The 11,837-nt window shown below is 59.8% G+C and overlaps 1 protein-coding gene across 1 annotated transcript in view; it reads left to right on the plus strand.

Annotated features, from left to right (window-relative positions):
- Positions 1-11,153, plus strand: part of ECE2 (endothelin converting enzyme 2) — a 23,125-nt gene extending 11,972 nt beyond the window's left edge. The window contains exons 9-19 of the mRNA XM_026650089.2: positions 1,082-1,224; positions 1,520-1,634; positions 2,550-2,660; positions 3,151-3,249; positions 4,452-4,529; positions 4,925-5,028; positions 5,921-6,031; positions 7,151-7,218; positions 8,877-9,067; positions 9,216-9,311; positions 9,918-11,153. Of these exons, the coding sequence (XP_026505874.1) occupies positions 1,082-1,224; positions 1,520-1,634; positions 2,550-2,660; positions 3,151-3,249; positions 4,452-4,529; positions 4,925-5,028; positions 5,921-6,031; positions 7,151-7,218; positions 8,877-9,067; positions 9,216-9,311; positions 9,918-10,094 (1,293 nt within the window). The 3' untranslated portion in view covers positions 10,095-11,153. The remainder of the gene's footprint in view (positions 1-1,081; positions 1,225-1,519; positions 1,635-2,549; positions 2,661-3,150; positions 3,250-4,451; positions 4,530-4,924; positions 5,029-5,920; positions 6,032-7,150; positions 7,219-8,876; positions 9,068-9,215; positions 9,312-9,917) is intronic.
- Positions 11,154-11,837: the final 684 nt, after the last annotated feature.

The following is an 11,837-nucleotide window of genomic DNA, read 5'->3' on the forward strand; positions in this document are numbered from 1 at the left end:
CTGCCCCTCAGTCCCGCTGCACCGTGCCCTGTTACCCCACTGGGGTCACCCCCAGCTCTGCCCCTCAGTCCCGCTTCACCATGCCCTGTTACCCCACTGGAGTCACCCCCCCGCTCTGCCTCTGCATCCCGCTGCACCATGCCCCATTACCCCACTGGGGTCCCCCCTCTGCCCCTACCCCTCAGTCCTGCTGCACCATGCCCTGTTACCCCACTGGGGTCCCCCCTCTGTCCCTACCCCTCAGTCCCGCTGCACTGTGCCCTGTTACCCCACTGGGGAACCCCCTCTGCCCCTGCCCCTCAGTCCCGTTGTACCGTGCCCTGTTACCCCACTGGGGTCGTCCCCCCAGCTCTGCCACTGCCCCTCAGTCCCGCTTCACTGTGCCCTGCTATCCCAGCTCTGAACTCCCCACACCCAGCTCTGCTGCTGCCCCTCAGTATCGAGGGCACCCTGCTATCCCAGCTCTGGGGTCCCCACACACCCAGTCCTGATCCGCAGTGCCCTGCTGTCCCACCTCTGGGCTCCACACACACAGCTCTGCCAATGCCCCTCAACGCCGACCCGCAGCCCCCTGCTATCTCAGCCCTGAATGCTGTTGTGCTGGGGAAGGGGATGCCAGGACCCTCACCCCAGTTTTGAAGTTCCTGGCAATACAGAACAGCCAGCCTTAGTCATCATGCGATGGTCACCAAGCAACCAGTCACCATAGCAACAGGGAGAGATGCAGTCCTGGCTAGTGGGAAGGGAGGTCTCTCAGGAGGCTCAGGCAGGGGCCAGGGATGGGGGATCGGAGTGAGGCGGAGGTGCAGGGCAGGGATGGGAGAGGATCAGGGGGCTGGGAGTGAGGCAGAGATTCAGGCAGCACGTCTAAGTGATGGGGGGCTGGAGTGAACCTGAGGGACCTGAGGTGTTTCTCCAGGGACAAGCACCCTCCCTCCGCCCCAGTGAAACCCAGCCACCTGCCCTGGCTCCCTCTCAGGGAGGTGGCCCTGCCTGCAGCCCCAGTTACCCAGAGCTGGGGAACCCACCCTCGGAGCCGGGGAGGAGCAGCACTCCCCCTCACAGCCCCGTGTCTCGGCAGGCTCTCGCCCCCGCCATCGACTGGCTAGATTACATGGCCTATGCCCTGGCCCCGCTGGAGCTGAGCGAGGCGGAGCCCGTGGTGGTGTTTGGCCGCGAGTACCTGCAGCAGGTCTCCGAGCTCATCAACAGCACAGACAGAAGGTAAGAGCCCCGGCTGGAGGGAGGGGCTTCGGGGCCCTCTGTGTCTGAGGGGCTGGCGGGCACCAGCCAAGTGACATCGGGGGTCGCCTTGCAGCACCCATTGGGAAGCAGGGACCATGTCCATTGGGGGTGAGGGAGTATCTGTTCAGGGCAGTGCCTGTTGGGACATGGGGGGGTGTCTCAGGGCCATGCCAATTGGGGGTGGGGTGAGTGGGTGGGGATAGGGGGCATGTCTCATGGTGGGGCCCATCAGGGTTGGGGGCTCGGGGAGTCAGCGTGGCTCTGTCGTTTGCAGCATTTTGAACAATTACATGATCTGGAACCTGGTTCAGAAAACTGCCTCAAGCCTGGACCAGCGATTCGAGACAGCCCAGGAGAAGCTGCTAGAGACCCTCTATGGCACCAAGAAGGTGAGGGGCTGCGGCATAGGGCACCCCGGGCCAAGCCACTGGCATCAGCCCCGAGCCCCCTTTCCCTATGCACATGGGGGTGCCCTTCTATGCCCCAGGGAAATCCCAGAGGATCCTCAGCCAGGCAGCCACGACCTGGCCTGTCCGGGGCATGGGATAAGGAGGCACTGATGTGAGTGGAGGCTGCTAAGGGGAAGATGCCTGTGCACCACACAGCCTCCAGCCCTGGGTCGAGTCCGAGAGCGCCCTGCTGGCTGCGAGCCGGGGATGCTGGGTAAGGGGGCTGAGCTGGGACAGCCGGGCGGTGACGGCGGGGTTAGTGAAACGCATGGGGCTCTGGGGCAGGGGAGGGAAGTGCAGCACAGCAGGAGGGGTGGAACTCGGGGCAGCGTAAGGCAACGCAACCGGCATCCCCTAGAGATGCCGACAGGCCTCCGCTTAGGGGATCCTCGTGGCGGGGAGCAGCTCAGCCCTTTGGCCCAGCAGCCTGCGCGGAGACCAGCGAACAGGAGGCTGCAGGCAGGGAAAGGGCCAGGACTGAGCCCCTGAATGTGTGTGTGTCCCCAACACCCCAGGATGGCCTGGCAGAGCCTGAGAGGGGGCAGGCAGAGATCAGGAGGGGTTCCCCATCCAGATGAAGGCCCGTCTGCCTTGGAAGGGGACAAGGCGAAGGGACGTACCTGGGTTTAGGTCTGAGCCCCAGGGCCCCTCGATGAAGTGATGGGCAGGCCATACAGAGCAGAGAGGAGGGAGCCCTCTCCCTCTGCAGCAGCACTTGGGGCCTTGGGAGGCCAGAAATTGTGTCCTCCTGTGTCAGGGTGTGAGCTCGGCCCAGGCCCCTGCCCCACAGCCTGGCCAGCAAGGACACAGGGACTCCTCAGGTCTCACCCTGTCTGTCTCGCTCTCTCTCTGGAGTCCTGCACCCCTCGCTGGCAAACCTGCATCTCCAACACCGACGACACGCTGGGCTTCGCCCTGGGCTCCTTGTTCGTGAAAGCCACCTTCGACAGAGACAGCAAGGAGATTGTGAGTTTCCCTGCCCTGCCCCGAGCCCTCTGGCCTCCCTCACGCCTGCAGCCCCCCTTATCTCCCCACTGTCCCCCAAACTTCCGTACACCAGTTCTCTTGCAGCCCACCCTCCGATTCCTCTGCAGATCCCAATTTCTCTAATCTTCCCCTATTTCCTACTCCTCCCCAATTCCTTTGCAGCCCTCCAATTCACCAGTGGTGAGCGCCCCAGCTCGAGGTGCCTCTGGGCAGCAAAGGGCAGGGGTCCGCAGACCAGAGAGAAGGGAATTCCCTGCCCCACCAGTCGCCCAGGCAAGGGGCATTCAGCCTGGCTGCACGTGCCCTCCTGTTCTAACCACTCCGCTCCGGGGATCGTGCAAGGAGCAGGGCAGTCCCCACAGAGGGGGTCGGGCTGGGAGGCAGGGCTAGTGCTTCGTGAGTCTCCAGGGGAAGGGGGGGCGTGCAGGCTGGCCGTGTCGGAGGAACTGACTCTCCCGCTCCCCCATAGGCAGAGGAGATGATCAGCGAGATCCGGACGGCCTTTGAGGAATCCCTGGACCAGCTTGACTGGATGGACAGGACGACGAGACAGGCCGCTAAGGAGAAGGTGACCCCAGCGGGAGGGGGGCCAGCCCAACTCCTGCCCTGAGTTAGAGGGGAGACGATGTCAGAGCTGACTCCAAATAGCCCCTCCCCAGGCAATGCCCCCTGCAACTGTTGGCAGTGCGCACTCCCCCGGCATGAGCCACGAGGCAGTGGCATCCCCGGACTCTGGGACATGGGCGTCCTGGGGGTGGGAATCTCAGCCATGTAGACAAATTAGAGGATTGGGCCAAAAGAAACCTGATAAGGTTCAACAAGGACAAGTGCAGAGTCCTGCACTTAGGACGGAAGAATCCCATTCACTGTTACAGACTAGGGACCGAATGGGTAGGCAGCAGTTCTGCAGAAAAGGACGGAGAGGTTACAGTGGACGAGAAGCTGGATATGAGTGAGCAGTGTGCCCTTGTTGCCAAGAAGGCTAACGGCATTTTGGGCTGTATAAGTAGGGGCATTGCCAGCAGATCAAGGGACATGATCATTCCCCTCTATTCGACATTGGTGAGGCCTCATCTGGAGTACTGTGTCCAGTTTTGGGTCCCACACTACAAGAAGGATGTGGAAAAATTGGAAAGTGTCCAGCAGAGGGCAACAAAAATGATTAGGGGGCTGGAGCACATGACTTATGAGGAGAGGTTGAGGGAACTGGGGTTATTTAGTCTGCAGAAGAGAAGAATGAGGGGGGATTTGATAGCTGCTTTCAACTACCTGAAAGGGGGTTCCAAAGAGGATGGATCTAGACTGTTCTCAGTGGTACCTGATGACAGAACAAGGAGCAATGGTCTCAAGTTGCAGCAGGGGAGGTTTAGGTTGGATATCTGGAAAAAAAGTTTCACTAGGAGGGTGGTGAAGCACTGGAATGGGTTACCTAGGGAGGTGGTGGAATCTCCTTCCTTAGAGGTTTTTAAGGTCAGGCTTGACAAAGCCCTGGCTGGGATGATTTAGTTGGGAATTGGTCCTGCTTTGAGCAGGGGGTTGGACTAGATGACCTCCTGAGGTCCCTTCCAACCCTGATATTCTCTGAAGTCCCGCTGGCTCCCTGGCAGAGAACCCCAGCCCCGTGCGCCCCGGAGTAGCAACGCTTGCTCCTGTGTGACCCGCGCACACTTCCCCTGGAGCTGCCGGGGCTGTACACGGGGAGCTCCCAGGTCTCTCCCTCTGCTCACCCCGCTATGATCTCAGCCGCTGGCCTCGCCCCTCTTTCCACAGGCAGACGCCATTTACGACATGATCGGCTTCCCGGACTTCATCCTCGATAACAAGGAGCTGGACGACGTCTACGATGGGGTAGGTGGCCCTTGAGCCTAGGGCCCTGGGCCAAGAGTGGCCCTGGGATTGCAAGGCCAGTAGCTCCCAGCTGCTTGTGCCAGGCACATGGCAGGGATCCAGTGAACCAAGGGTCCAATTGGGGTGGGTGAGATTTTGGCCGGCGCCCAGCCTGCATGTCCCACCCAAGGTATCTGGGCCCACTGGTGCGGCTGTGCAGTGGGGATGGGATCCATTGCTATAATAACTGAGTGCCAAGAGTGATCTATCTACCCCCATCTCACCCCTTCACTGCCTGTGGGGTTGGGGGGGAGGGCATGCCCTAGCCCGTCTCAGACCCCCCCACCCCGTACCCAGCCTGCAGGGTGGAGGGGTGCGGCCCTAGCCCATCTCAGCCCCTTGTGTTTCTTTTGCAGTATGAAGTCTCCGAAGACTCCTTTTTCCAGAACATGCTGAACTTCTACAATTTCTCTGCCAAGGTCATGGCCGACCAGCTGCGGAAACCTCCGAACCGGGACCAGTAAGGAGCCGCTGCAGCATGGGCACCCATGGCGGCAGGGAGCGGGGTGGAGGGTCAAGACAAGGCCCCATATGAAGAGTGCATGACCGGGAGGCCTGGGGGCGAGTTTTGGGGCGTGGCTGGTGCTTTCAGTCTCCTGCTAGAGAGGGTAAAGGCAGATCCTGCCTCATTCTGCTGCCTCCCTCACTTCCAGGGTGGAGGTGCAGCCTGTGGACACTACCAGTCCCAGCATGCAATGCTTTACCTGGAACCTACTGGCTGGCTACACTGCATGCTGGGAGATGTAGTCTCCACAGACTGCACCATTAGGAAAGCGAAGACGGCAGCTGCAGTTTGCTCCTTCCATCCAAGGTGGGGACTCCCAGCTCACTTGAGAAGCATTTGGCCTGAACAGTCCCATTGGAAGACTCTCCCCCAGGCAACCCCACTCTTGGCACCGACGCAGCCGTGCATCCTTTCACAAGCACACACGCACTTGTTCCCGCCCCACAATGCGGGCACACAGCAGGGCCCGCCTGGCTCTGGCTGTATCAGATACACACCGGCAGCCGCCTGCCCCCTCTGTAATAGAAAAAGACCAGGCAAGCCCCCAAAGAAGGGGGCCAGTGTCCTGGTTGTTCCTGGCCAGCCTTTGGCTCATTCACCCCGGCCCCAGTCCCTGGGACAGACCTCAGCTCTCAGATGGCTGAGAGACTGCTACAAAGGTGCGAGGCTCAACCAGCTCCCAGCACTTCAGCCGAGTGTTTCTGGCCAGGCTCTTAATACTGGGTTTGGAGAGGAGCTTCCCCGTGTATGGCTGGCTGCTTGTCCTGCTGGGGCCTGCCCTGGTCTTTTGCTAGCAGGGTGCCAGGTGCAGGGGGAGATGCTGCCTAACACGTCGGACCCTCCCTAGGTGGAGCATGACCCCGCAGACCGTCAACGCCTATTACCTGCCCACCAAGAACGGGATCGTCTTTCCAGCTGGGATCCTGCAGGCTCCTTTCTACGCCCGCAACCACCCCAAGTGCGTCCGGTGCTCTGGGCTCTTGCCAGGTCATGCCTGTGTGGGTGGCAGGAAGCGACTGGGGAAAGAGAGGGCATGAGACCCACTGGCAGGTGTAGATCCCTGGGTATACTCCGATCTGGGCAACCCCCACTCTCACACAGGGGCAGCACTTGGTCCCGGGAGCAAGGAGTGGAGCTTCCAAGGCAGAGACGCTCTGGGTCTGAGCTGCTGCCATCCAAGCACTAATGGAGGATTCCCCAATCCCTGCCGACCCAAACCCACCCCTGATCAGAGAGGAGCTTCCTGCCCTGGGATCCCAGAGGGGTTGGCACTCACTGCTGCCCTCAGCGATTCCCTCGGGCCCTTAGGAAGCAGCCTGGCCCATGGCGGCTGTGGGCTCGGGGTGGAGCGAGCAGTCACAGGAAGACACTTGGTCCAGCGTAACGAGCGTCTCTGCCTGCTCGCTGCCCTTCTCACCCTCAAGAGAGGGCAGGACCCGCATCAGCCCTTCCCCCGGGGAGTCAGAGAAGGGGGCGGCCTTAGCGCCAGTGCTATGGAAGAGGCCGGGCAAGGGTCACCATCCCAGCAGGGTGGCCAATGGTTGACCCATGGTGCTCCACAGGCTGCACTGCTCTAGCCGCAGGGCCAGGCCCATTGCAAGGACTGGCAGCCTTCCCCTCAGGCCAGCCTTTGGTGTTAACAATGAGGGCAGCTGAAGGCAGATCCATTTTATGTCCATTGGGTGCCAACCTTGGGCTCCCAGCAAGCTGGCACTGCAGTCCTTGGCTTGGCAGAGTTTATGCTTTGCCCAATAGTGACGCTAACGGACTCTAGGTAAGGATCTACTCCAAGCCTGCCCTGCTAGTGCAATGCATTGTTACGGGCAGTCATCCTGAGCAGGTTTCCTAGCTAGACACGTGCTTCGGTCAGTGGAGTCTCACCTCCATTGGGCATCCAGGCCCCCAGCGCTCTGTATTGACTGCTCATTGAAAGGGCACCAGGGAGCACTGGGAACGCAGCATGGGGCTGACTCACTGTGCTGCATGAGCAGCGATCAGGGGGGCTCCAATACCACCGGGATACAGACCATGGTAAGGACTTAGACAATAAACCGGGTTTCTTCTTGGCTTCACCCAGGGCCCTCAACTTTGGTGGCATCGGAGTAGTGATGGGGCACGAGCTCACGCACGCATTCGATGACCAAGGTAGGACCCAGCTGGCCTGTCAGGCTCCCCTCTCGGCTCCCTGGTCTCACGCGCACACCTTGCCATTCCAAGAATGCACCAGGGCCACTATTGGAAAGGACACTTTGTTCAGGGACACCATAACCAAACAGTCCTTATACTGGATAGAGAGGTGATGCTATCCCCCCCCTCCCCCCGGCACAGTGCTCCCAGCTCCTCTTCACCGCAGCCTCATCCTGTCCTCTGCACCATGGAGCTGCCCAGCACTTCTGTCCTGTACATGTCCTGCAAAGACTCCCAACATCGCTCTCCTCTGGGCCACTAGTGGCCTTGCCATCCATTCCATCCTGTGCTTCGCCACGTCATCTTCTTGCAGCACAGCCAACACCTCTTGCCCACGTTAGCTTCTTCACAGCCCTCAAGATGTCCTTGCCCTTTGGCTGGCTCTCCTCCCCATTTTGTTTGTCCTCCTGTCTCCCCAGGTGACACCTGCAGGCATCTCCCCAGGCTTCTCTGTGCAGCTTTCGCTTCTGCTCCATCTGCTTGGTGAGGACCCATGTCTCTGCATCTCGAGCCATGGCTAGTGGCTGGCGATTCCCAGTTCCCCCCCTCCACACTGCTTCTTGTGGCTATTGGGGGATCTTCCCCCTTCTCCAGCTGGACTCGTGTTTGTTTTGTTTGCATCCTCTCTCTGCATGCTGTGTAGTGTTGCTAGGCCACGGCCAATGGCGGAACCCAAAAGGCAGCTTTGGGGTGATTGGAGCCTCCATGCCAAGACTCGCTCCCTGGGGGGTCTGGTTGAGAAGCAGGTGGAGTTCCCATACTTACAGGGGTACAGAGAGCACCACCATCAGGGTAGGGGGCCTGCGGGCTCAGAACATTGAGAATGGGCATGGAGACTTTCACCTCAAGGCTGCCGGGTCATAGCCAACCCTGGGTGGCAGGGAAAGAGCAAGTCATCCGGGACTCTTTGGTGGCCGAGGTGAAGCGAGCTGGGATCCTGGCCAGTTCCTGCCAGACAGAAAAGCCACCAGCCCAACCAGCGCCAACTGACCCCATTGTTAGCAACTGAAGAAGCCGAGGACCGAGCAGGCCACGAAGTGTGAGCTGCTCTTCTAGAGGGGTCCCAGCAGGTCGAGGAAAGTTCATACGGCTGCTGCCCAGGCAGCTCCTGCTGGAGAGATGAGGCCGTCAGTCTCCAAGGCTGCACAGCCACCATCCTGGCCGCAGAAGATCCTGGGAGATGATCCTGTCCTTTCCCTGTTGCTCACTCGCAGAGGCACCATGGGTCGGGAGGATTCCTGACGCCCATAGAGCAGGTGCTCCATCCCCACCCTGAGCTTGACTGGTCTGTGCCTCTGATTTTTCCCTTTTCATGTCCCTCTCCATTTCAGCAGCCCCTCCCCTGCCAGACACCCCCACTCATGGGCAGCAGGCTTAAGATCCCCTGTTGAGCCATCACATGGACTCTTGTAACTTACCTTAGCCTTTGGGCTGCTTGCAACATCCTTCATGCTGGGGGCCACTCGGGATGGAACTGAGACTGTGCTGGGGGTCGTGGCTCAGCTCCCTAGCGGGCCGCTTGAGGAGAAGGCACCAGAGCCAGGTGCAGGTGATAGAACTGTCGCTGCCGGTAGCTCCTCCTCCGGCCATTTATCATGCACCGGGTTGTCTTCCAGGTCGAGAATACGACAAGGAGGGGAATCTGCGTCCCTGGTGGCAGAACTCCTCCCTGGAGGCCTTTAAGAACCGGACCGAGTGCATGATGGAACAGTACAGCAAGTACATGGTGAATGGAGAGCACGTCAACGGCAAGCAGACCCTGGGCGAGAACATTGCAGACAACGGGGGCCTGAAGACAGCATACAACGTGAGTAACCCAATGAGCCTGCCCCTCAGGCGGGGGTTGGGCAGCAGATCCTAAGGCCAGGGTTCAATTCCCACTGCCCCCCCAATTCTGAGGGGAGCATCACTATGTTTGCTGCTGTTTCACGGCATGCTTTCTTGGTTCCCTGCAGGCCTACAAAGCCTGGCTGCAGAAGAATGGAGAGGAGAAGCACCTGCCTGCCGTGGGGCTCACCAACAACCAGCTCTTCTTTGTAGGATTTGCACAGGTACAGATCTGGGATGGGAAAACAGGTTCTCTGCGGATGCCCCTCAATCTCAGCCTGCAGCCCCCCCTGCTACTCCAGTCCTGGGCTTCCCCACACACAGCTCTGCTGATGTCCCTGGCTGCTGTTGACCGGCAGTCCCCTGCTATTCCAGTTGTGGACTCTCCCCTCCTTGCCCCCCCCCCCCCCCCCAACAGCTCTGCCAGTGCCCCTCAGTGCTAACCTACAGCTCCCTGCTATTCCATTTTGGGAACAACGGGCCATGGTTTTTAAAGGCCCACGCCTGTAGTATTGAGACCCAAGAGAAGAGAACCAAATGAGCTCCTCAGAGAAGCCAGATGGGAACATCCTGGCCCAGCAGAGCCGTACCAAGGGTCAGGCCCACTCTCAGCTAGCACTCCATCTTCCCCTTGCTCCATTCACCACCTCCCCAATGGGGCAGCCTTGGGGTTGCTGCTGCCCTGGGAGGTTCACTCCCCATCTCAGTGCAGGGCAGCCTTGAACCATGGTGCCCAAGGCAGGAAACTAGCTGAGAAGAGGGTGTGGGAGCGAGGCTGGGCGTTGGGCTGTGCCTCCCTAATCCTGGTCCTTGTTGTGTCCCTCGCACAGGTGTGGTGCTCTGTGCGCACGCCGGAAAGCTCGCACGAGGGGCTGGTCACCGATCCACACAGTCCAGACAAGTTCCGGGTCATCGGCACCCTCAGCAACTCCAGGGATTTCGTCGAGCACTTTAAGTGCCCGGTGGGCTCGCCCATGAACCCCGGCAAGCACTGTGAGGTGTGGTAGAGAGGGGCCGCAGGGCAAGGAGGCGCGCAGCCAGGGAGGGGGCCAGAGAATCTGTACATACACAACCAAGCAACTTCCCCAGGACATAGGCAGGCAGGAGCCCCCACGTAGAGTCCCAGAGCCATGCCCCCTCCCTCCCAGCCTCTTGGATGGGGACACGTGGGGAACATCTCCGGGAATAGCCAGTGGCCTCAGCTTCTCTGCTCTGGCTTGTCCTGTGCAGGCTCCTCCCATCTCAGACAGAGCTCCAGAAGGGAGTGTAGGAGCCGCGTTTTCCTGCGCCACCTGCTGGGTGGAGCCTGGAACCCAGCCCACCCGCCTTGGTCATGCTCCACCCTTGTACCATTGACCCCATCCCCACTATCAGCACCTGCCACCACTGCACATTGCAAGGAGTGTCAGCCCAGGGTCTCCTGCCCGAGCCCCACTCCAGCCAGTCAATCAGCCCCGCCTCCCCCAGCTCCCCAACAGAGGGTCATCGGGACCTGCCCACCCAAGCCGGGCATGGGTTGAGAGAGCCTTCAATGGGCAACACCAGCCTTTTCCTTACAGCCCCGCCCTGTGGGTCTAGTCTGGGTACAGCTCCTCCAACGAGAGCAATGCTGGGAGTGCCGGTGTCGGCAGGGATATAACCGCCGCGTGATCTAACTCTGCGAGAGCAGGTTGAGATGTCCAGCGACGCCCTCAGGACCAGTGCTCCCAGCAGTGACCCCACCAGGGGGCAGCCCTGGCACTGCAGCAAGGAAGGGCTAGAGTAGACAAGGCCAGTTATGGGAACACTGGGTGGGAGGGGGCAGAGAGCCTCCGGAGCCTGGTGCCATCCCAGGGATGGGCATAACAGCACCCACAGCAGCACAGTGTCCCTGTTGCCAGGCTGAGATGCAGGGAGATGGGACCCCTTCAGGGCACAAAGGGCAGCAGTGCAGCTCCCCTACCACCACTCTGGGCACAGGGAGGGGAGGCATAATTTGGGTCTGAAGGGCAGCAGCCCAGCACCCTCTAGTGCCAGGCTGGCAGGGGGAGAACGGCCACAGGCATTTTAAATCTTTTTAAACCAAATGGAACAGCAGCAGTTAACCCCGTGAGGATCCCTTCTGACTACGGGATCTTCACCAGGATTAGCCCTGAAACAAGTCGCCTGTTCTAAACCAACTCCGATCCCCTGCCAGCTTCCCTCCCACTAACCCAACTGTGTGCTAGGGCAGGCTTTTCCTGGATGGTTTGAGGGGGATCAGACAAGGCGTCTGAATGCTGGGAGCTTCAGACCGTGAGCTGCTCTCACTTCTGGAGCACTTTCTTAACCTTCTTAGGCTCATTGTAATCCAAAACCAGCTTGGCTTAGAAACTCCCCATTTGCTTTAACTGGTTGGTCATGGTGGGGACTGGTGCCTTGGACTAGCTTTGGGTGGTTCTTGATGGATTTATTTAACGATTAAAAGCAGTTTCCACTTTCACCCCAGGCTCTGTTCTGAACTCTGCACAGTCCCAGGGTAGATGGGGATAAGCCCCGGGCAGGGTACTACCCCAGGGGAAGGGGTGGATTCTGTGGGGAGTGGGAACACACAGACTGGCGGTGGGGCGGAGTCTGGGGACCGCAGCGTGCGAGGTCCTTGGGAGATCCTGACACTGAACACATCTTACATTTTAAAAAATGTAAGGAAATTCCCGGGGGGCCGGGCTGGGGGGACTTTGTTAAACTGGAGTTAAGACTGGAAAAATCTAGCGGTGACTTTTGTGAACGGT

The sequence above is a fragment of the Terrapene carolina genome, unplaced genomic scaffold, assembly GCF_002925995.2.
Source record: "Terrapene carolina triunguis isolate 2854851 unplaced genomic scaffold, T_m_triunguis-2.0 Scaffold88, whole genome shotgun sequence".
In the NCBI taxonomy this organism is placed as follows: Eukaryota; Metazoa; Chordata; order Testudines; family Emydidae; genus Terrapene; species Terrapene triunguis.